This window comes from Lontra canadensis, unplaced genomic scaffold (genome assembly GCF_010015895.1).
Source record: "Lontra canadensis isolate GAN:19392208 unplaced genomic scaffold, GSC_riverotter_1.0 scaffold94, whole genome shotgun sequence".
NCBI lineage: Eukaryota > Metazoa > Chordata > Mammalia > Carnivora > Mustelidae > Lontra > Lontra canadensis.
In genome coordinates, this window is record NW_022631088.1 from 3,474,027 (window position 1) to 3,495,812 (window position 21,786).

General features: G+C 50.1%; 2 protein-coding genes across 4 annotated transcripts; both read right to left on the reverse strand.

Annotated features, from left to right (window-relative positions):
* Positions 1-2,745: 2,745 nt before the first annotated feature.
* Positions 2,746-16,206, reverse strand: WDR73 (WD repeat domain 73). Its single transcript, XM_032836819.1, has 9 exons — positions 16,114-16,206; positions 15,526-15,593; positions 15,114-15,202; positions 13,649-13,737; positions 12,936-13,000; positions 6,041-6,205; positions 5,374-5,733; positions 3,604-3,893; positions 2,746-3,282 (listed from the first exon to the last, which is right to left on the reverse strand). The coding sequence occupies exons 1-8, from the start codon at positions 16,152-16,154 to the stop codon at positions 3,658-3,660; spliced, it is 1,113 nt and encodes a 370-aa protein (XP_032692710.1). The 5' UTR covers positions 16,155-16,206; the 3' UTR covers positions 2,746-3,282; positions 3,604-3,657.
* Positions 16,207-17,074: 868 nt separating this feature from the next.
* On the reverse strand, positions 17,075-19,967 carry NMB (neuromedin B). 3 transcript variants are annotated; one of them, XM_032836915.1, is made up of 3 exons: positions 19,780-19,967; positions 18,989-19,161; positions 17,075-17,349 (listed from the first exon to the last, which is right to left on the reverse strand). In XM_032836915.1, exons 1-3 carry the CDS (start codon positions 19,934-19,936, stop codon positions 17,185-17,187), a joined length of 495 nt encoding a protein of 164 aa, XP_032692806.1. In that variant the 5' UTR covers positions 19,937-19,967; the 3' UTR covers positions 17,075-17,184. The 3 variants fall into 3 exon arrangements, with proteins under 3 accessions (XP_032692806.1, XP_032692808.1, XP_032692807.1); XM_032836916.1 differs by having other exon boundaries at positions 17,190-17,354; XM_032836917.1 differs by lacking the exon at positions 18,989-19,161 and having other exon boundaries at positions 17,075-17,354.
* Between the last annotated feature and the right edge of the window lie 1,819 nt (positions 19,968-21,786).

The following is a 21,786-nucleotide window of genomic DNA, read 5'->3' on the forward strand; positions in this document are numbered from 1 at the left end:
GTCATCAACACTCTGGTGTGTGTCACAAATACAGCACACAGCACAAGCATCTGATTACATCCCTATGGATAAGTGTGAACTTTCATGTATGGAAATACATACTCTTTTGTATTTATACTGGTTTTGAAATTGTTTGTAAGAAATCCATTTTCCCTGTAAAATTTTGTTTCAGGATAGTAAAGGGTGTTCACAGAAGGCATGTTGGGGCTGATGGTGTTGAGGCCCACTGTCTTGAATTAGTAACTGAGTTTGAGTGAGCGTGTGTGTGTGTGTGTCTATGAGCACACAGTTTCTGGGCCACATTTTGGTATTATATTAGGAATTGACTAGTTTCCCAGATTTTTTTTTTAAATGAAAATGGCTCTAGTTGGGACACCTGGGTGACTTAGTTAAGCCTTTGACTTTGGCTCAGGGTCCTGGGATAGAGCCTTACATCAAGCTCTGCACTCAGTGGGGAGTCTGAGTTTCCCTCTCCATCTGCCCCTCTCCCTACTGGTGCTTTCTTTCTCAAATAAGTAAAACCTTAAAAACAACAACAAAACCAGAAAGAAAATGTCTCTAGCATGGGAATTGCTGTTCTTTAAAAGTTTGAAAAAAAGTGTACCCACAAAATTGCCCCACCCCCAACATCCTTTTTGGTGCTCCTCCTTCAGGTTTTTCTTTCTTAAGTATTGGAGAACTCAGATTTTCTACTAAAAAGTAGTTTACAAATAACAGTTTTTAAGAAAATTAAATGTCTTGAGCCTTTCAAATTAACATGTAATTTTACATATTTTTCTCTTATAATCTTCATTTTTTTTTTCCTTTTTCTCGCTTAATTTGTAGAGGTTTAGATGTGGTGCCTATCAGTCTGTTCTCAGATCTGTCGTGGTTCTGTCCCTTCTGCTTGGTACTGCAGGTGCAGACTCCGGCTCACTGTGCCTCCTGGGCTCCCCTGCTGGCAAGCCAGGGGACTTTGTCTGTTTCTGGACTTCTGCAGTCTCCAACTGTGTCCTCTGCAGTCCCAGCCCCTGCTCCAGGGTCCCAGCCCTGGCCAGCAGGATTGCTGTGCTCCCTTTCCAGCTGGGAGGCCCCACTGCTCAGCTCTTGTCACACCCCACCCCATCCCATCCCTTTGTTCCTCTGGGTAACTTCCTGCTGCTCTTCTTCTCTCATGGGCCCCACCTTCCCCTGCATCCTCTTCCAGATGCCTCAAAACTGAATTCCTGCAGCTGAATTACTCAGCGTGGGTTCAGTCTTTCTGGCTAGACCTTGACTGATAGGCATTTTATCACTATTTTTCAGCAAAGCAGCTTTTGAATTCGTCTATCAGCTCTACTATTTTCTAAATGACTCATTTCTGCTTTTACTTGGTGGGTAATATAGCTTAGCCAGCAGTATGCTATAGTATTTGCCAATTTCTGTGGAGTAAGTATTTCCATCATGGCCAATTTCAACCGTCAGTGTGATGTCACTAATAGCTCAGAAGAGATCTACAGGATCGGCTCCCATGGGGGAATGGTGGGGGAAGTGGTGGGGAGAAAGTACAGAAGGAAGACTTCAGAAGATGATAAAAATGACATCTTGAAACTGAATATTTTAAACTAAACTTCTCCAGTACATAACACTCCCTCAGCTTCATTGTTAAATTAAAAAAGCATTTCATTTGAAAATTTCTTAGGTTTTTCTCACTTCAAAATAATTCCTAAGTGCTTTGTATTAACTTGAGCCCCTGCCCCAAATTCTTACATGGAAACCCTAACCCCCAAAGTGACAGTATTTGGAGACACAGCCTTTTAAGAGGTAAGTAAGGTTAAATGAGGTCATGAGGGTGAGGCCCTAATCTGAAAGGGCTGGTGTCCTTGTGAGAGGAACAGAGACCAGACCACTCTCTTCAAGGACACAAAGGGGCCCCGTGTGCACACAGCGATGGTGGCTCTTAGAAGCCAGGAGACGAGGCCTCAGAAAAAAACGTGTTGGCCCCTGGATCTTGGACTTCCAGCCTCCAGGACTGTGAGCACAGAGTGCCTATTGTGTGTGCCCCCAATCTGTGGTGTTCCATTAGGGCGGCCCGAGCTGATTAATACAAGTATGCCCACTGACGGCCAGCAAACCAGAGCCCATGAAGGTCACAGAGCTTGTCTGGGGTGACAAAAAAGTTTTGGAATTAGAAGTAGTGATGGTTGTGCAACATGGTGAATGTAGTTAATTCTATGGAACTGTATACTTAAAAATGAAGAAGACTGGCAAATTGTGACATATATTTTACCATACTCTTTAAAAATTAGTAATATACCACCAAGTAGAACACTTTCGATGGGTGAATTGTATAGTGCATGTATTATATGTATGGTATGTGAATTATATCTCAATAAAATTCTTTCTTAAGAACTCAGAGCCCAAACTGATGAGTAATCAAGTAATTTCAAAAGCTAACTTGCTGAAAATTCCTTAAAAGATGTGCCAGTGAGAAATTCTATTAACAGGAACGCAGGTACACTTTAATATTTGCTACCAAAAAGAAATGCCCCTTGGGTCTATTCCCCTGGGAGGCTGGGGGCAGGCATGGGAAAGCACCACCTGGGGCCAGGTTTGTCCCAGGGCAAACTACCTGAAGAGTGGGGGCGGTCCGCTCTCTGCCACAAGGCGTACTGGTGAGAATGCCTATACCCCCATCCCAGCTGTTCTCATCTTTAGATATCTTTGCCTCTAAATGTTTACACAAGGAGTCTCAATTTCATACATCCAAGACGTACAGACGAAAACTACAAGTAAAGATTTTTCATTGATCAGACCGGCAAAGGCAGCCACTAGGGCCACTTGGCTGGGGAGGGCAGAGAAAGACACCCATCACTGCTGCCTTCACAAACCGCACAGTCCCCAGGGAGGGCACGCAAGCAGGATTTACAGAACCTAAAAATGCACACATCCTCTGCCTCAGCAATTTTCACTTTAGAAATTTATCCTATAGGCTTTTGTCCATGGGTACAAACATTGTTCACACTATAACAGCGAAAGACGAGAAAATTTTAACTGCTATTTAACAGGAGACTGGACATACAAATTCAGGTTCGACTGAACATGGCTGCTGTGTACCGCTGGGAGCAGGAACCACGCTGCTGCTTCGTTCCCCCTGAGCTGGGTCATCAGGGCCCCTCCATCAGCTGTCCAAAGCACTATTTGACACATTTGGCAACTTGGTAGGTAAAAAAGCACGTCATCTTGTTTTAATTGTTATTTCCTTCTTTCCTACTGGAGTTGACTTCTTTTTTCATATTTATTGGCCCTTGTACATTTTGAGTTCTGTAAAAAAATTCACAAAACATGTTTATAACATTTGTTGTTTTTTTTCAATCTTCACTCTGATATTGTGAATACAGACAGGGATAAACACTGTCATTCTACACTTGGGGGGAAATGGGGCTCCCGGATCTAACAGGAGCTACCAAATATTTATTGTGCTAGGCATCCTGAGTTTTAACCCATCACTTCTAATTTTCCCAACAAGCCAGAGAAGAGGTAGCTCTTACTATTCTTATTTTACCAATAAAGAACCTGAGGGTAGGAGAAGCTGGCTGACTTGCCCAAGGCCACTTGGCTGGTAACAGCGACCTAAGTCAGTACCTTGGCTCTACAGCAGCTCCTCTTCTTCCAGGCCTGGGTAGGAAGACGTTGGAGTCAGTGGGCCGCGCGGAGGTCCACCCAGTCCCACACGTGCAGGGAGGCGTCGCTCGCTGCTGATAACAGAGTCCGTGGCTTGTGGGGGTGCCACGTGTGGGTAGTGACCAGTGGAGCAGTGTCTGTCTGATTGTCCTCCAGGAAGATGTGACCTCTGTGAGTGAAGAGAGGTTCTACTTGGCTTCCTGCTCCATCCCAAGATGTGGCATCATAGACCTGGACTGTCCCATCAAAACCTAAGGAAGAACGAGAAAAGAGAGGACTGACACTGAAAAGTAATTTTTTAAAAAAGATTTTGTTCATTTATCTGACAGAGAGAGACACAATAAGAGAGGGAGCACAAGCAGGGGGATGGGAGAGGGAGAAGCAGGCTTCCTGCTGAGCAGGGAGCCTAAAGCGGGGCTCAATACCAGGACCTTAGGATCATGACCTGAGCTAAAGGCAGATGCTTAAGACTGAGCCACCCAGGAAGCCCTGAAAAGTAATATTTATTGTTTATTATTTAAGTTATCTCTCTGCCCAATATGGGGCTTGAACTCATGACCCTGAGATCAAGAGTCCACACTCTGACTGAGCCAGGCAGGCATCCCTAATTTTTAAGAGTTTGCTTTCTGGCACCAAAACAGGCTATAGGATGAGAAATCAAATAGTAACAAGATGCTTAAGGCCAGGGGATGCCCAGCTAGCTCAGTCAGTAGAGCATCTGACTCTTGATCTTGAGGTCATGCATTTGAGCCCCACGTTGGGTGGCAACTACTTAAAATAAGAAAAAGATACATAAGGCCAGCTGAAGGGGGCGTAAGCTATGCCCCTGATGTCAGCAGCCGATGACTCGCTAGGGTGGGGACAGTATACTTCTTTTGTTCATCTGTGAAGTGTCAGGCCCAAGGCCTGGACATGTGTTCTTTTGATCCTCACCACTGTATGAAACAGGTACTATTATTCTCCTCAGGAAACTGAGGCTGAAGAGACTCTTTCAAATCTTCTCCACTTGCTTCAAAGCCTAATCCCTCTGCATCCAGATCCCTCTGGGCAGATGGCCTTGCCTCCGGCTTGATGGCAGAAACAGAAGCCTTTACAGAGGAGCGCCCACATGTCCCCCCATGACCTAGCTATACCCACGCACACCCCATCCTGCTGTCTTCTTGCTACCAAAGAGACAGTTCCTCCACCGAGTCTGGTTCTTCCCTTCTGCCCTTTTTGGATCCTGCCATTATCAATGATCTTTTCTTGCTCTCTCGACTCTTCTTTCAACCTCTCCCCTTCCATGGGTCCTTCCCATGGACTCTTAGATACCCTCATTATTAGACATCCTCATTTAGCTAGAAACTGCCAGGCCAGACCCAGGAGCCTGCTGACCTAGCAGCTTGCTGGAATTCGAGAAGCAAGCAGTCCAAGAAGCACTTCTGTGATCCTCTCACCTCTTGCTGGTCCAGCCCCATGACTGTCCTAGTGCCTCACTGTCTGCAGGCCTCTTGACCAACCTCAGCACCGAATTCCTGCTCAGGTAGGAAAGGTCTGCTACCCATGTGAAAGTTGAGTAGCTAGAACGGGGAAGGGCCTGCCCTGGAAGAACCTGGACTATTTGTCTGGAGCTTCTCTGGGAGCGACTGTCACTTCTGGGGCCAAGTTTATATGGGGCTGCAGTCTCCTTCCCGAGCACCATATGGTCCCCTGGGAGGTAAGTGACAGACACCAAATACTGCTCAGCGGTACCTGAAATGGCCAAGCAGTTGTCCAGGCCTGGAGCCCAAGTCACTCGCAGCAGCTCTGGGTCAGGGCTGGGTGCAGACACCGAGCACTGGACGGAGCTCACAGGATGGCTGAGATCCCGGGGATCAAGGAGACAGAGCTGCCCGTTTGAGCCAAGGCTGGCAATGCTCGGCCCAGGGCCCCGGCCCCCAACTTCAGCACACCACCTCCCTCCAGCAGCCCCAGCCCTGGGGCTGATGGTCTCTGACGGCGCCCACTTCTGGCGGATGTCAACAAGCCCCAGGCGGCCTGAGGCGCAGCAGAAGGCAAAGGTGTCTGCAGCCAGGACCTGGAGGCTGCTTAGCTCCTCACTGTCACTGACTCCTGGAAGACAGAGCGTGACAGAGAAAAGCTGCTAGAATCACAGGAATCTGGCCGGTCACACGCCCCTTCCTCTGGAAGCTTCCCACCACCCCCCGGCACCTCGCCACGCTCCACACAGCTGGGATGGCACTGGTCCCTGGGACTGCCTCCTCCAGCCCCAGAACCGCAGCCCCTTGAGGCCAGGGCCTGCCTTGCGTCCAGCTGGTTCCCCCAGCAGCTGGCCAGGTGGCTGAACTCAGTTCTTCATGGGGCTGAGGAGGATGGGAGTGAGCAGGAGATGCCGGCAAGGAGTGAACAGAAGTGGCACCTGAGGTGTATGTGGTCTTCTGGGATTCCAAGTCCACGACCTTCAGACTGCGGAGCCTCACCCCGTGGAGGACTCCAGGTGCCATCGAAGAGAAGATGGCCACCCTGGGCCAGAGACCGCCCTCCTTGTCCGGCACAGCAATGGTGCTGACAGCTTGAATGACATCTGGGGGAAAGCACAAGAGGTTAAAATCTGGGGTGCCGATGAAGGCTGCAATATTACAAGGTGGAGGCCAGCTGGCAGCCTCTTCCCTCGTACGTTTAAGTCAAGGACGAAAGGGGGCTGACAGCCGGCAAGAGAGGACGTGAGACATAAATGCCCTGGATTACGTTCACATTTCTAAAACTGAAACTGTCAGTAGCACTTTAATTCCTTCATAATTTGTCTTATAAACAGTTTGACACACAGGAGCTAATGAGTCACAGCGGCCATCTCAAAACCCCAAGAGCAGTCTGGCTTTTTATAGTTTTACAAAGAACACATAAAGATAGAAAAAAGCCAAGAATGCACTGAGGATGTCACTGACACCTTAAGTGAAAATAATAGGTACAGAGTTCACAAACTAATAGTATTTCTTCAAACACATGTTCCATGGCCTCAAGCGACCTGCAGACGCCAAGCAGGAGAAGGTCACGAGGCCGATGTCTCCAAATGGAGACTGGGCGGGGGGGTTCCGTGGCACTGTTGCATCGGGCAGGAGCAAGGACACGTGTCTGCTCAGCCTGCTTGGTTCTCGCCCCGTGCTCTGGAGGCTTCTCTTGGTGACAGCCGTTTAGAGCAGAGCTCGGAACGGAAATTTGCTGCACAAACTACTTTCGGGAGATGCATATTTCCATTTTGTATTTTCTGGCTCCAAGAGAGGCTCATTATTTGGTCACCACTTCTCTGAAGAAAACGGACACCTAGCTATTTTTCTGGTTCTAAAGCACAGGTGAAAGAATGAGGAAGGAAGAGACGAGAAGGAATACTAGCACAGCTTGGCAAGCAGGCACAAGGTAGCGAGTCCCCTGAAATGGTTCCCATCCAAGGAGGGCACGGAGCACGTGTCTGGGCTGGGCTAGAATGCAGAAGGCCCTTGGGTGTTCCTCCCAAGACCCACAGACTCTCAGTGCCCTTGATCCGGACTTGCTGAACTCAGCCGCTCCTTCCACACAGGCTGTGGAGGTTTGAAGCAGACAGGACAGCAGAGCTCGGGATCCGAGACTGGGGAGTGCTGGTGAGGCTGTGAGTCAAACCCGCCTTGGCACAGCGTGCCCCCTCCTGGGCGGCACGTGCGCAGCTCCCTCTTCCCTTTCCACACACTCTAAGGAGCCTGGAACAGACTCCATGAGACCTACTGCTCTGAGCCGGGGCACGGGACTCAGATACGATATGATCCATCCTCTGACGGTGGAAAGGAGGCAGCCAAGGGAAAGCCTTCAAAGACCTATTTCAAAGACGCAGTGGAAACTTTCAGAGCCTCCTGAAGGTCTCCTCCTCCTCCTCCCTCTAGCCTGTGGTAAAATGCCCTCCTCCAGGGAATCCATACCGCATTTAGCAAACCAGCCTCAAATGGAAAATGGAAACGACTAGGAAATCAAAGCAAAAGACACAGTGAGGCACCTCTAAGAACTTGGCCATGAAAGAAGGTTGTGTCTGAGTATTCACCAACACAGAACAGGTCAGAGGTAGGCACACTCCCTACAGAACCGGAACAGCGCCCACACCTGCACGAGTGAGCAATCGCCTTAACACAGCTAAGGGACAGTGTTGTCCTTGAGAGAGGGAGCTGTCCAGCCACGGAGGCAAAGAAAACACTGGGGCCTGTCCAGGGTGGAGGGAGCCACACCAGACTAAGCATTGAACTTCAAAGAGGCTACAGCAGGCGACATTCAGCTGAGATCTTCAGATATGTATTCGTCTAACTCAAAGGCTTCCACAGCCCCAGTGAGGAGAGAAAAGGAGAGAAAGGCCTCAGACGCTGCTCCAGGGGCCTGGATGGTACAAGGCCTGGGCAGCACTGACTTCACAAGCTTTATACTTTGTGCTGAAGACCGCGTGTGAAAACACAATTTGGAAACCTCTGAGCTGATTCCTCTTGTTATGGTTTTGTTTATCACACAGTCTTTGGTGAGGTCACGTCTTCTATAGGCAAAGAATTAAAGATCTAGAATAGTCTAATTTCAGGGATACTTATTTTTTCATTTATGAACTCATAAAACTGCATTCCGGTTTCTATAGGAGTCTGATGAGTGAGTCTGTTGAGTGTGTCTGCCTCTATAAACACATTTGTTTAGGATGTGCTAACAAAATCGGGTTTTTGAGACATCAAAGCTGTGGGTCAGCACCTGGACTTTGGAAAATTCTGGCTTCTAGAAAAACAGCTGGCCGACCCTCCTGGGCTCTGGACTATTCTGCACTAGTATCGAGGGAAAGAGAACTTTTTTTTTTTTTAAGATTTTTTATTTATTTATTTGACACACACACACACACACACAGATCACAAGTAGGCAGAGAGGCAGGGGGAAGCAGGCTCCCTGCTGAGCAGAGAGCCTGATATGGGGCTCGATCCCAGGACCCTGAGATCATGACCCAAGCTAAAGGCAGAGGCTTAACCCACTGAGCCACCCAGGTGCCCCAGGAAAGAGAACTCTTTTTTTTTTTTTTTGGGGAAGAGAACTCTTGATCTGATTTGCTACTCCCATAGGACTGTCAAAGCTAGCCCCACTGGGCCATTAGCTCCCCTGAGCCTAGGGCTAGAGGTTCTGTGCAGCACCTGGCACCCCAGGCACCATCAGGACAAAAGGCAGCACAGAAGGCAGCTCCGGGTGCCTCCACATGGCTAGTGAGACTCCCCTCCCTCTCATCTTTAAACAACTACTGTCGCATACAGCCTATTTTTAGGTCAAGATAAAAAACTACAAGTTACTGGCCTAAGGAGAGACATGAAGATCAATGGAACAGAACTGAGAGTCCAGAAATAAATTCTTATATTTATGGTTAAGCAACCATCTTTCAACAAAAGCAGCAAGGCAAATCAATGGAGAAAGATAAGGCTATTTGACAAATGGCGCTGAGACAATTGGATATTTATAGGCAAAAAGGTGACTTCACACTGTACACAAAGGGGAACTCTAAAGAGAGCACAGGCTTAAATGTTGGCACGAAAACAATAAAACTGGGGGGAAAATAAAACAATGCATAGAGGAGGGGCGCCTGGGTGGCTCAGTGGGTTGAAGCCTCTGTCTTCAGCTCAGGTCATGATCCCAGGGTCCTGGGATCGAGCCCCGCATCGGGATCTCTGCTCAGCAGGGAGCCGGCTACCTCCTCTCTCTCTGCCTGCCTCTCTGCCTACTTGTGATCTCTGTCTGTCAAATAAATAAATAAAATCTTAAAAAAAAAACAAAAAACAATGCATAGAGGAAAAAAATCTGTGGGTTAGGTAAAGATTTCTTAAATATGACACCAAGAGTACAGTCCTTAAGAGAAAACACTGACAAATCAGACCTCACCAAAATGTAGAACTTTTATGCTTCAGAAGACACTATTAAGAAAACGAAAAGACAAGTAACAGACTGGGTGAAAATATTAGCAAAACATATATAGGATTAAAAACAGAGCTGCTCTATGACCCAGCAATCGCACTACTGGGTATTTATCCCAAAGATACTAATGTAGTGATCCGAAGGGGCACCTGCACCCCAATGTTCATAGCAGCAATGTCCACAACAGCCAAACTATGGAAAGAGCCCAGATGTCCATGGACAGATGAATGGATAAAGATGTGGTGTGTATATATATACCATAGACTATTATGCAGCCATCAGAAAAATGAAATCTTAACATTTCCCATGACATGGATAGAACTAGAGGGTATTATGCTAAGTGAAATAAGTCAACCACAGAAAGACAATTATCAGATGATTTCACTCATATGTGGAATTTAAGAAACAAAATAGAGGATCATAGGGGAAGGGAGGGAAAAATAAAACAAGATGAAATCAGAGAGAGAGATAAACTTGACTCTTGACTTTAGGAAACATACTGAGGGTTGCTGGAGGGGAGCTGGGTGGGGGGAAGGGGTAACTGGGGGCACTGAGGAGGGCACATGATGTAACGCGCACTGGTGTTACATGCAAATGATGAATCACCAAACTCTACCTCTGAAACTAGTAATATGTTATGTGTTAATTAATTGAATTTAAATAAAATAAAATTTAAAAAACACGTATAGGACAAATCTAGAATGTATGGAGGACTCTTAAAGATGAAAAAGTCAATCAAAAAATGGGCAAAATATGTGCTCAAATATGAGCACCAAGAAAAAAGGAGCATCTAGGTTTCTGCTTGCTGTTGTAATCCCCAGAACCTTCCCCATTGCCTGCCACATCAGAAGTGCACAGTGAGTATCTTTGAATGAATGAGATGTTAACTACTGCTACAAATCATAGTAAGAACATTTTTTTCTTTTTTTAAAGTAGGCTCCACACCCAATGTGGGGCTCAAACTCACGTCCCCCAGATCAAGCGTCCCATGCTCTACCGAGCAGCCAGCCCATAAATGCTCCCTATCATTGACAGATCTCCCTCCAGGGACCAGCTCCAAGCGAAATGGAGGCACTGACCCAGCTGCGGCTCAGTAAATACCCTACCACGTTTTCTTCAGAGCCCCTACACCTGCACTGAGATCAATGATTATTCCTAAGTATAGTTACCACCAGATGTGGTTCCGAGCAGACCCTAACGTCAGACCAGACCCGCGGCCAGGTCAGGCTACTGTTTTCATGTCTTTCAACAACATCCTCTCTGGGATGGTCTGTTCTCAGACTCCTAAGAATTTAATGAGATCAGTCACGGAAAGTCCTTGGTACAGTGCCTGGAGGACAGTATGCTTATTAATATTACTGTTACCTTATGCAGATTATTGATTAATCTGAGCAAGTATCTATTAAATGTACAGTGAATCCAGAACATCAAAGGGCCCAGGACGGCATACTGTCTTCAGCCTGTGAGGGTGTGGGAAAAAATAACAAAACTCTCTCATGAAGATATGAGTAGGCATTTCCCCGAAGAAGACCTATGAATAGCTAATGAGCACAGGGAAAGATGCTCAATATTATTAGTCATTAAAAAGATGAACATGAAAGGCACAAAGAGAAAAAAATTTCACTGTCACTAGGATGCTTTAACAAATGTTGATGAGGACATGGGCAAACAGAATATCTCATACACTGTTGGTGGGAATGTAAATAATGAAGCCATTCTGGAAAACAGTTTGGAAATGTCTTTTAAAAAATCAAACATAGGGGCACCTTGGTGGCTCAGTGGGTTAAAGCCTCTGCCTTCGGCTCAGGTCATGATCCCAGGGTCCCTGGGATCGAGCCCCACATCGGGCTTTCTGCTCAGTGGGAAGCCTGCTTCCTCCTCTCTCTCTCTGCCTGCCTCTCTGCCTACTTGTGATCTGTCAAATAAATAAAAATCTTTAAAAAAAAAAAATCAAACATAAATTTACCACATTATCCAGCGATTTCACTCCTAAGTGTCTGTCCAAGGGAAATGAAAACATGTCCACACTGAGACTCATACATGGTAACAGCCAACAGCTGGTGGACAGAGAGGCAAGTGCAGCACACACACGCAGTGGAATATTACTCAGCCAAAAAAAGGAACTAGTGCTATATGCTGGGTCCCTGCCTTTCGTCCTGACTGTGCCTGGGGAACCAGATGCCCTCCCGTGGTACGACAGGACGGACCTCAAAATGTAACACTGAGTGAAAGAAGCCACATACAAGAGACCACACATCGTATGATAGGAAATGTTCAGAAGAGGCAAATCTATTACAGAGGCAGAAAGTAGATGAGTGGGGCAGGGTGTGGGAATGGGGAGTAACAGGAAGTGGCAAAACAGATCTCACTCGGGTCATGAAAATGTTCTAAAATGGACTTAGAGTGATAGTTGCGCAATTAGTTAAATGTACTAGAAATCACTGAATTGTACACTTAAAATGTGTGAATTTCAATAAAATTTAAGAAAATAAACAATCATAACTGCAAGTCAATGATACAAAGTGGACGCTATAGCATTAGACAAGTGACAAAGAGGACACAACAAAGGAAAGCCCTGAGTCTGTGATCTTGCAAAAGCACAAGAACCACCTTTCTGGACCAGCACATCCTGGGGAGAAGCTAGGAGCTACCAGCCGGGCTCTGGGAAGTAGCCAAGGGAGCCCGCACAGGGACCAGGGGCGGAGCATCACACAAGCAAAGAGGCAGTTCCAAGAACAGTGGCCTGTGCCTCCGAGGCACAATTCTGTTCTGGCCAACAATGCTCTAGCTGGAGGAGGGATGGAAGGGGCTGGATCAGGGCTGCCAGCTCTTGGTGCCTGCCTGGCAGGGGAACCTGCACACCCACTGCTGGAGGGAAGGCTATTCCGCATGAATGAGCTCGCTTCCCTCCCAAAGGGAACAGGATTAACACTTCCGGCTCCTTTTCCTGTTCCCATTAGGGAGTAGAGTGACTTCACGAAGAGGGAGACTGGTAGGCTGTGCCTCTTGCTCCCTCATTATTTTCCATCCCTGTGATCTCCTTGCCACCGCCACCTCCTCCTCCTCCCAGAGGTGAGCTCACCTGAGTGGCCCCAGCTCTGCCCTCGCCTCTGCCCTGGCCTGGGGAGAGGCACGGAGTACGGCAGGTGCTCTGCCTACGACTAGGGAGGGGAACTGAACTCCTGAAGCAAGTTACAGGAAGCTCCATTGGGGAGCTTTGCCCACTCATCTTTGCCCACGTTAAATTAGATACTGCTTTTTAATTCCCACCTGGCTCTGCGACTCCTTCTTAACTGGCCTAGATTAGGAGCTGGAGTGTATGGGTATCAGGCTTTCCCACAACCCAGCCCCACCAAGTCAAATTCACTCACCACTGTCCTCTGCGACCTGCCACACGTGCAGGTAAGAACCAGGTAGACCAGTGGTGACCAGCAACCTATTCATAACAGACAGAAGGATTAGTCTAGCGAGTGGGGAGCTCACTCACATACCCGCCGGACTTTTCCCTTCCCGGCCTGCTCAGCTTGGGGTCCCTACACTCCCCATACCAGAAAAGCTTATTGCACGGAGAGATCATCAAGACCAGTCACCCTCATTTCACAGACAAGTAGCAGCTTCCGGCGCTTGAGGGACAGACCCAGAGCTCATGGAGGGTCGTGGGACTGAGCCCAGGCATCCCTAGAGCACGACGTATCCGAGAGGGCATGAGCATGGAGCCTGAATACACAACCCTAACCTGGAGACTCTCCATCTCCACCAGCTGGGACGATTAGTCCCAACTCCCCACCACCATTTCTATGAGAAACTAAGGGCATCCTTCTACTCTGTATTCCTTGGGACAACTCCAGCGACCTGTGGGTTACATTAGTTCAAAGGTCTGTGGTCTGGGAGGGACCATCAAGCTACCAATGTTTGTTTGTTTTTTTTTTTATTCCAAAGCCGCGTGTGTGTGTGCGCACGCACGCACACGTGCCTGCGTGCTGAGTGGATAAGGGTCAAGGCGGTGCTAAAGAGGCAGGACACCCCTGACAGCTCCAGCCACTCCACCCTGAATGGAAGGTCAGGGTCACAGAGCTGACCATACCTGGTGTCTGGCACGTGCTTCAGCTCAAAGACAGACGCGTCTGAAAACCCTCCGTGGCACACCTTGAAATCTCTTTCTGGGCATAAGCCCTAAAATACAAAGGGGTGGAGCATCAGAGAGCCTGCTTTCCAGAGACACACCTCCGATGAGCTCCGGGTCAGACGCTGGCACGAAGCCCCTCGCTGGCAACAGATGCTTCTCCCCGCCCGGCCTCGGTGTGCTGCCACCGGTAAATGTTGGTCTCAGCTGCCTACACAGCCTTCCTGGCTTCCTGCACACCCAAAACCCTTCTCCCAACCTTTCCCTGGGCCCTTTCACTACAGCACAAGTGTCATACTCCAGGCCTCCTTAGAGGAGTCACCCAAGCTTCATAGCTTCATCCAAGACAGCTGGAATGTATCAGTCAACTACCCTATCCCCTTTCCTCCCCAGCTCCCATGGAAAGTCAGGTGGGTTCTTCTAGCAATAAAAATGTAGCAGCCACCAGTCATCCAGTGTTCACTGCATCAGGCTCTGCGTTCAGGGCTTGATCTACTTTATCACATTGAATTCTTTTAATGGCCCTGACCTGTACGTACTGTAACGACCCCTATTCTAAAATGACAAAAGCACAGGAAATTTCAGCAACTTTTCTAAGGTCACACAGGGATTATGTTGTGGATCTGAACCCAAGTCTGTCTAACCAAAGTTCATGCTCTCAGCCACTAGACTCCACTCTTTCCACGGGAGGGACTGGAAGCAGAAGGAAAGGAGGTAGCCACAAGAAAAAAGAGGAAAAGCCAGCGGTGAGAGGTAGGAGGTAAATAAGGTGTCTCCTCAAGGCTCAGTCTGGGTGAGTGAGCTCCTGGCTCAAGCCTCAGTGGTGGGGACTGGGGAAGGTCAAGTGCACTAGGCAGGAAATTCCCCCCAGGGCCACAGAGGCCAGGCTGTCCTCAGATGAGTGTGAGTGATTTTACAGCAACCTCACGCAGCTACTCACTCTTTTTTTCTTCACACATTCCCTTCTCTTGGCTTCTGAAACACTGCCCTTTTCTGAGACTCCTACTTCAAAGACTCTTCCTTCTTAGTACTTGTTGTGGATTCCTCTTCCTCTAACCATTCCTGAGGTTTGCTCTTAACACATCGTCTTCTTTTACTCCTTATACATGACACTGTCATCCTAGGTGACGTTAACCATTCTAAGGGTTTCAGCCACCCTCTACACGCCAATGACTCCCTAAATCTATTTTTGATAAAGTAAAACTGACCCCTTCTTCTAGGATCCCTCTGTAAACCTCAGACATCCTGTAGCATTTATCTCTGTGCACCCCTGCCTCCCTGTGACACAAGCAGGCAGGACCAGGGCTTGTCCCTCTCTCTGTCTAGTATCCAGGACGATACCTAGTAGGTGGAGAAACTCTCTATAAAGGTTTAATAAATGAATAAAAAGTAGATGCATATATTCAGTGTTCATATTTCAAGTTACCTGGTTTTCTTTTACAGAAAGTCTGAGAGGTAGTATGAGATGAAGAATCTCATTTTTTTTCAGGCTTTCATAGCCAGCAACGAAGACTCCTGGAAAAAGAAGCAGAAGTAGCTGTGCCAAACTGCTAGAAAGATCCTGGACTGTAGCTGTGTCCAGAAATTTCACCAAAACCTCCAAAGCAAAGATAAATTCCTCCACTACTGGTATGCAGCCTTGTATTGGGGAATGGAAGGGATCTAGATTGTACTAAGGGAATGTTAAGTGCCCACAGGGCGGAAATTGCTACAAGACCAAGAGGAGGCCTCAGACTCCCAGAAGTGTGGGTTGGGTCCCTTCCAGCTGAGCTAGCATTAAGAGGTCCAGCCTGAGGAGTAAGAGTCCATCTCCTTCAGAGCCAGGCAGGGCAGGTCACCTTTGTCACCAATCCATTCGAGGACTCGAGTGGCTCCTGAAAGGTCGAATGCATGGAAATCTTGGTACCTGCATGATAAAGACACAACGTCACACGGTGCATAGCACTACAGCTGTTAAAACTCTGAGACAGCAGCACGGTTCGGTGGGTGGGGGCTCAGGCTCTGGCGCAAAGCAGACCCGGGAGCAGGTCTTGTTGCACATCATAGCCCTCGTGTGGCTGGGGCCAGGCCGGTCACAGTTATCCCTGAGCCTCGGTCCTCATCTGTAAAACGCAACTCCCAGAGATCCCAGGCTTCCCAAGGCTGATGTGAGGGATCACTGAGACCTTTTGTTCAAGGTCTCACTCAGGCTGGCGCAAAGTAACGGGTCACCTAGGAGATTATCATCTTCCAGGACCACCGCTCTCCCTGGCACCACACACAGGCCACGCACACGGGGAGGTGCCTCTTCCCAGATGCCGGGCCCCACCCCACGACCAGGCCGGCCCAGCCCACACCGGGGTTCCCTGCGCTCTCCACCCCGCGCCGGTCCGCCCACCCCGCCGGCTCCAGGCCCAGAGCCCACGTCCCAGGCCCAAAAGATTTACAAGCGCAAGGATTCCACCAGCCAGTCCTCCGCGGACTCCATGGCAACGCCGCTTCCGGTACCCCACTACCACCGCCCCACTTCCGCCTCTGGGAACCTTCCTCGGCAGGCGCGGACCTCTCGCGAGGAGTGGGCGCGGCCGGCTCTGGCTGGGAGGCGTGGTCCCACTCCAGGGGGCGGGGCCGAGAGGAAACAGCGCCTTCACCAGCGCACAGTGCCCTCGCCGGGCTGGGTCCGGGATTCTCCTGGCAAAAGCTCCGGGGAAAATGACGTAAAATCAGAGGTTCCCAGGATGTCAGTTCCGGGCGGGGCCTCGGGGGCCAAATACCCGCCCGTTTCATCACCGAATATTTGCAGATCAGAGGGTCAAGCCCAGATAAAATACAGCATGCTTGGTTAAATTCGAATTTTAGGTAAACTAACGAATAATTTTTTCGGGTATGTCCATGCAATGCTTAGGACATCTCAGACGAAAAACCTATTCATTGGTTTATGTGAAATGAGAATTTAACTGAGTGTCCTGTATTTTTACTTGCTAAATCTGGCAGCCCTACCCAAGGCCAGAGAAGAGAGTAAGCAGACAGCGAGGTCTGGATCCTAGCCCGGCTCACTCCCTTGTATGCCCTGGGCACTCCCCTCAAAGCTTGGCATAGGGATGAAATGGAATGGGGTAAGCAAAACCTCATCTTGTAGTGGAGGGCAGCTCCCTCGTCCAGGCGAGGAAACAGGAGAGACTTGCCTGTGTCAGTAGGTGGCAGAGGTGAGAGTAAGAACCCAGGCATATCCAGCAGGCTCTGAGTACCTGCTTGCTGAATGAGCAACTGAATAGGATTCCCAAGTAGGCCGGTGTCCTGAGGTTCTCTAGACTTTTAGAAGCCAGCTCTATCTCATTGAACATGCCCTCCGGCAGCCCCCTTTCCCTCCCGCACCCTCAAACGCGGCTGGAAGGAGAGGCCCAGACAGTCTATGTAAAGAGCAGGGTTTTATTCACGACTTCAACACGGAAGCAAGAAATACAGCAGGGACATAATTTGTGTCTCATGGGCAGTATTCCCGGCGACACAACCAGAAATCACAGTAACGGAGTAACAGACATTTGAGCCCAGGTTTTACATCCAGATGGGGCTGCCACCAGGGTCCCGCTCAGCACCTTCCCTGGGTGTGCACAGTCTAAGTCACGTCGGCGTCTCTTCCTCATTAGGGACACCCCTTCTGCAGCATCTGGGCCAGCAGCCTCCTGTACTGAATGGGAACACACAGAATTGATCTGGGCAGAGGGGGTACATGGCAGGGGCGTCCTGCCATTCCTAAGTGCTAGGCATCCACAGAGGTAGGCAGGGGCAGGCTCTTAGCTCAGGCAGGACCCCTGGCACCTTTCTCCCTGAAGAAGGACCTGGGAAGGGTCGGGCAGTGGTTTTCTCAAAGTGGTCATGAGAGACAAGGAGATCATGGAAGTGAAGTCCCTGTTATGTGCCTGGCCCTGGGCCAGCATCCGTGTTTTCTCTCCCTGGCCCCAGCTCTGCCCCAGAACCCACTTCTGAAGCCCCATTCCCCAATCCCAGGTACTGCTTCCTCGGAGGTTCGCTAGTTGGTGACATCGCTAGCCCCCGAGGTGACATCATCTCCCTTTAGACTAAGCCAGCCCAAGCTTCCGGCCCTCACTTCTGAGGTCCCCAGGGGCTCGTGGTTCTATGAAGGAGGAGAGCCCAGGAGGTTGACTGGGGTGGAGTTGGGCCTTCTCTAGGAAATGCCCCTCCCTTCTTTCAAAATGTATGCACTGTATGCTAGGCACAGTGGGGGATATGAAGGTGAGTCTGTGACAGGTGCTTACTAAGTGCTTTCTACGTGCCAGGCACCACGCTGAGCACTTGACACAAATGGTCTCATTTAATAGAAGATGGGCACTATCCTCATCATCCCCATTTTATAAATGAGGAAGATGAGGTCTTTGAGGTCCCTACTAAATAGCTAGGTTACGAGCTTAGCTCGTTGTCACCAGAAGCCCCATTCTACCACACTACACGGCCTTCTGGGCACAGTAACAAAGTACGAGGGAAGGTGGTGTGGGCTGCGGACAGCACCAGGAGCAGGGAATTGAGGAGCTGCCCTTCTACCAGACTAGAGACTGAAGCTGTCTTGGCTCTAGCTTAGGAATCTTGAATGTCCTAACTCAGTGATCTACAACCAGGGGTAATTTGGTTTCCTACCTCTTTCCCCTCACGAGAGCTCTGGCAATGTCTGGAGGCATTTTTTTGTGGTTGTCACAAATGGGGTCGGGGGAGAATGCTCCAGTGGGTAGAGACAAGGGATACTACTAAACTTCCTCGAAAGCACAGGGCAGCCCCCACAACAAAGAATTATCCAGCCCAGAATGTCAGGAGTGCTGAGGTTGAGAAACCCTGTGCTGAGGGTTACTGAGGCGGATGAGGGACTGGGAAGAGCACTGGTCAAGTTGAACAAGGTCTGGACTCTGTCTTGGGTGCTGACTCTTCTCCTTTCTGGGTCTCAGGGTCCCAACTGTAGCCACAAGTACAAACGAAGCACACCAAAGGTGGAGAGCTGGCGTAGGGCGAGTCTGGGGGGAGGGGAACGTCCTGCTGCAAGAAGCTCGCTAATTACTCCTAGGCTGTGACTTCAGACTGGGGACTAGGTGAGGGGAAATTTCTTTCCTACTTCTTGTTCTGTGAGGTTTGCTGGAAAGGTCAGTTTCTTTGAAGTCTTCTCCCTTTGGCTCTGGATCACAAGGAGAGCCTGGAATCCCTGGCTTTCTGGGGCCCATCACACCTTGGGGGTCTGTCACACCCGATGCCCAATGCTGGAACCAGCAGCAGCCCTGGCTAGGCCTCTCCTGGGCCTGAGGTAGGAGCTTGGCTCACCTGGGGGTGAGGTGCTGGGCTGCTAAGGCTCATGCCCAGAACTTTCTTTAGCAGGAGGATCCTGGGAAGATCATGACTCAGCTGGAGTCTCTGGTCCCTCAGGGAGATGTGGGGAGCTGTCCCCAAGAGGAATGGGCTGGGGGTTTCCAGGCTCTTCTTACCCATGAAGTGACCTAGAAAGGAGGCACCAAGGCACAAGGAAGTTGGGGAGCGAGGATCCTATCCCAGTGGGAAAGCTCCCCATCTCTCTCAACTTTCAGTTCTCGTGACAGCAAGATCCGAGGTCAGTCTTCCTCCTCCTCCTCACCAGGAGACACAAATGCCCCCGTGGGGTGGCAAAGCCTGTACTTTGGCTGTTCCTGAACAGGTGGAGATGGTAGAGAGGATGGCACATGGCCAGGGAGAAAGTCTGCCAGTTGTGCTACCTGCTTGCAGGAGGGACAGGAGAGGGCAAGGAGGAAAGTGGGGAATGAAGAGGTGTCTGGAGGGTGGAGGTGCAAAGAGAAGACACACCAGAAGTCAGAATAAGGTTCAGCAGACTGCTGCCTAAGGCAAGGGGCTCCGGCTGGCAGGCAGATCTAGGATCCAGCCCCAGCTCTGTTTTAACTGGCTGAGTGATCTTAGCCAAGTCACTGAACTGTCTGGGTCTCAAGTTTCCCATCTATTAAATTAGACGAGTTCCAGGGTCCTCACCAGCGTGGACACTAGTGTCCCTGGCTGAGGAACGGCCTGACAAGAAAAATGGAATCAGAGCAGGGTGAGGGGCGCTTGTCCGGGTCCCGAAGACTTACCGGTGGCCCAGAGGTTGCCCCGAGGGTGCACTCGGATCTTGCTGGCCCGGCTGCGGGGCTCTGGGGGATCCCAGCTGAGCGGCGCGGCGCCGGCAGCGAGCAGAGCGAAGAGCAGGAGTCCGCCGAGCAGCCGAGAACCCCCCGCTCGCAGGGGCATGGCTGTACCCCCGCCGCTCCTCTGCCCTGGCACGCTTGGCAGTGGCTGAAGCCCCGGGAGCCGCCTTCCCTCCTTTTAAACCCTCTCCCCTGGGGGCGGAGCCTGTCCCGAGGAGCCCGCCCCCGGCGCGCTCGCCGCCACCCGGGCCCCGCCCCCACAGGACGCTGGGCTGGGCAGGACCCCCGGCTGGGCGCTTGCGCTCCCGAGGCCACGTGGGCATCGCTACCGCGGGGCTTTGGCGTTCGTGCGCACCGCCCGCCAGCAGAGGCTCCTGACCCCCGGCAAAGCCCGCTTCCCTGGCGGCTGCTTCGCGGCTCCCACTGGCTTTTGGCCCACGAGTGGTTACTTTGCCTCGGAACCTCTTTTTACAAGGGTAAAAGCGGGGGTAGCACTACAGTGTCCAGCAAAGTGCCAGGCACCAGCCGAACCATAAAATGCCTGCGCCCCTCCCTCTTAGGGAATGAGACCGTGTTCACCGTGCTCCCTGCCCTCTCCCCGCCAGGGCTCCCCAGGTGCTGCAGAAACCACAGCAGGTGCTCGGGCTGGCAGCGCAGAGCATCCAAGAATGGACGCTGTACTGGGGGGAGCCTGGCCTATCCCTTGGGTAGGAGGCAGATCTCTGGGTCAGAAAGTGGAAAGAGCACCGGAGCAGGAATTCATATATAAACAGTGTGACCTCGTTGAACCTCACTTTCTTCAACTATAAAATAGTAAAAACCGTGTTGCCCCAAATGTAATAATTTTACTTTTTTTTAGCAGCTATTTTGTGGCAGGAAGGAGCAGTCCTACAGGACTGGCCTCTCACACCCAGTACTCTCCTTCTCCCAAGTCCATCCTTGTCTTAGAAAGAACTTCTGGCTCAGCGCCATCACTTAATGAGTAAAAACACTGTGCTCCAGAATAATACATTTGTTTTTGCTCAAATGATTACTAAACACCAATGTTCAGGAGCACCATGCTAGGCACGGGAGGAGGGAGACAAAAGATCATTCCCTGCGGCCAAAGGAGTTACCATCTCACTGGAGAAACAGAGTGCCAAAGGAGTGAATGATGGAGGCGTGGGGTGCAGACCCACCCTGGGACTCGGGCCTCTGCACCGTGCGGCTGGGAAAGACCGCACTCCCCAGTCTGGCTCAGTAATGGTACTTGGGATTGCCCCTGCGTGTATCTAGCGCGGCAAGGCCAGCTAGCTCTGCCGGTCACTGCTCTAAAAGGGGAAGTATGGAGCAGAGGCTGGATGTCATGCTGAACACACAGGACGGGGACACTCCATTTCTGGCCCTGGCTTTTTCCCCCGTCTCCTTGCTTCTCATCCCCCTCCCTGGCATTTACACCTCTCTGCATTCTTTTCACTGCTCAGCCCCGGTGTACAGATATAGCTCTTATCACCTCCCCATAATAACCATTCCCTCTGTGACCCCCTTCTTCTCCTCTGGCCCACGGACTTAGAAATTAACGGGAACACACGGGAGCTGGTATTAATTGAGTGCTGCTTCACTTCAATGTTTGAAGGAACCTTATTTGGTAGGTTTCTCTCTCATTTTATAACTGAAACAGGCTCAGAGGTTGAGTCGCTCGCCCAGATGTCACACTCGAATCAGCCTTCGGGTAGGCATGGAATACTCTATCAGGTTCCCAAAGTCATGCAGGGTGAACGCTATTTCCCTAAACCACACCCACTCCCGTTTTATCATCATGAGTGTAAACATCGAGCTGGTTTAGATTTCTCAGGGGAGAAGGGGAGCAGGCACTGAATTTAGAGTTTGCCCTCAAATCTGCAGGGGACCCTGGGGCTGGGGGTTCTGTTCTGACCAGTCAAGCCTGCGTTCACAGCTCCAAGACTGACCTCA

What these genes read in the sequence shown, in the direction of transcription:
- WDR73 (XM_032836819.1), bottom strand. Translation starts at nt 16,154, where the DNA reads ATGGAGTCCGCGGAGGACTGGCTGGTGGAATCCTTGCGCTT. An exon ending in GCAGGTCGCAGAGGACAGTG is followed by an intron (nt 6,206 to 12,935) that starts GTGAGTGAATTT and finishes GCTTTCCCCCAG; the next exon opens with ATGTCATTCAAGCTGTCAGC. An exon ending in CAACTGCTTGGCCATTTCAG is followed by an intron (nt 3,894 to 5,373) that starts GTACCGCTGAGC and finishes GTTCTTCCTTAG; the next exon opens with GTTTTGATGGGACAGTCCAG.
- NMB (XM_032836915.1), bottom strand. Translation starts at nt 19,936, where the DNA reads ATGCCCCTGCGAGCGGGGGGTTCTCGGCTGCTCGGCGGACTCCTGCTC. An exon ending in GGGCAACCTCTGGGCCACCG is followed by an intron (nt 19,162 to 19,779) that starts GTAAGTCTTCGG and finishes CCTCCTTTCTAG; the next exon opens with GTCACTTCATGGGTAAGAAG. An exon ending in GCCCAGCACCTCACCCCCAG is followed by an intron (nt 17,350 to 18,988) that starts GTGAGCCAAGCT and finishes CATTCAGTACAG; the next exon opens with GAGGCTGCTGGCCCAGATGC.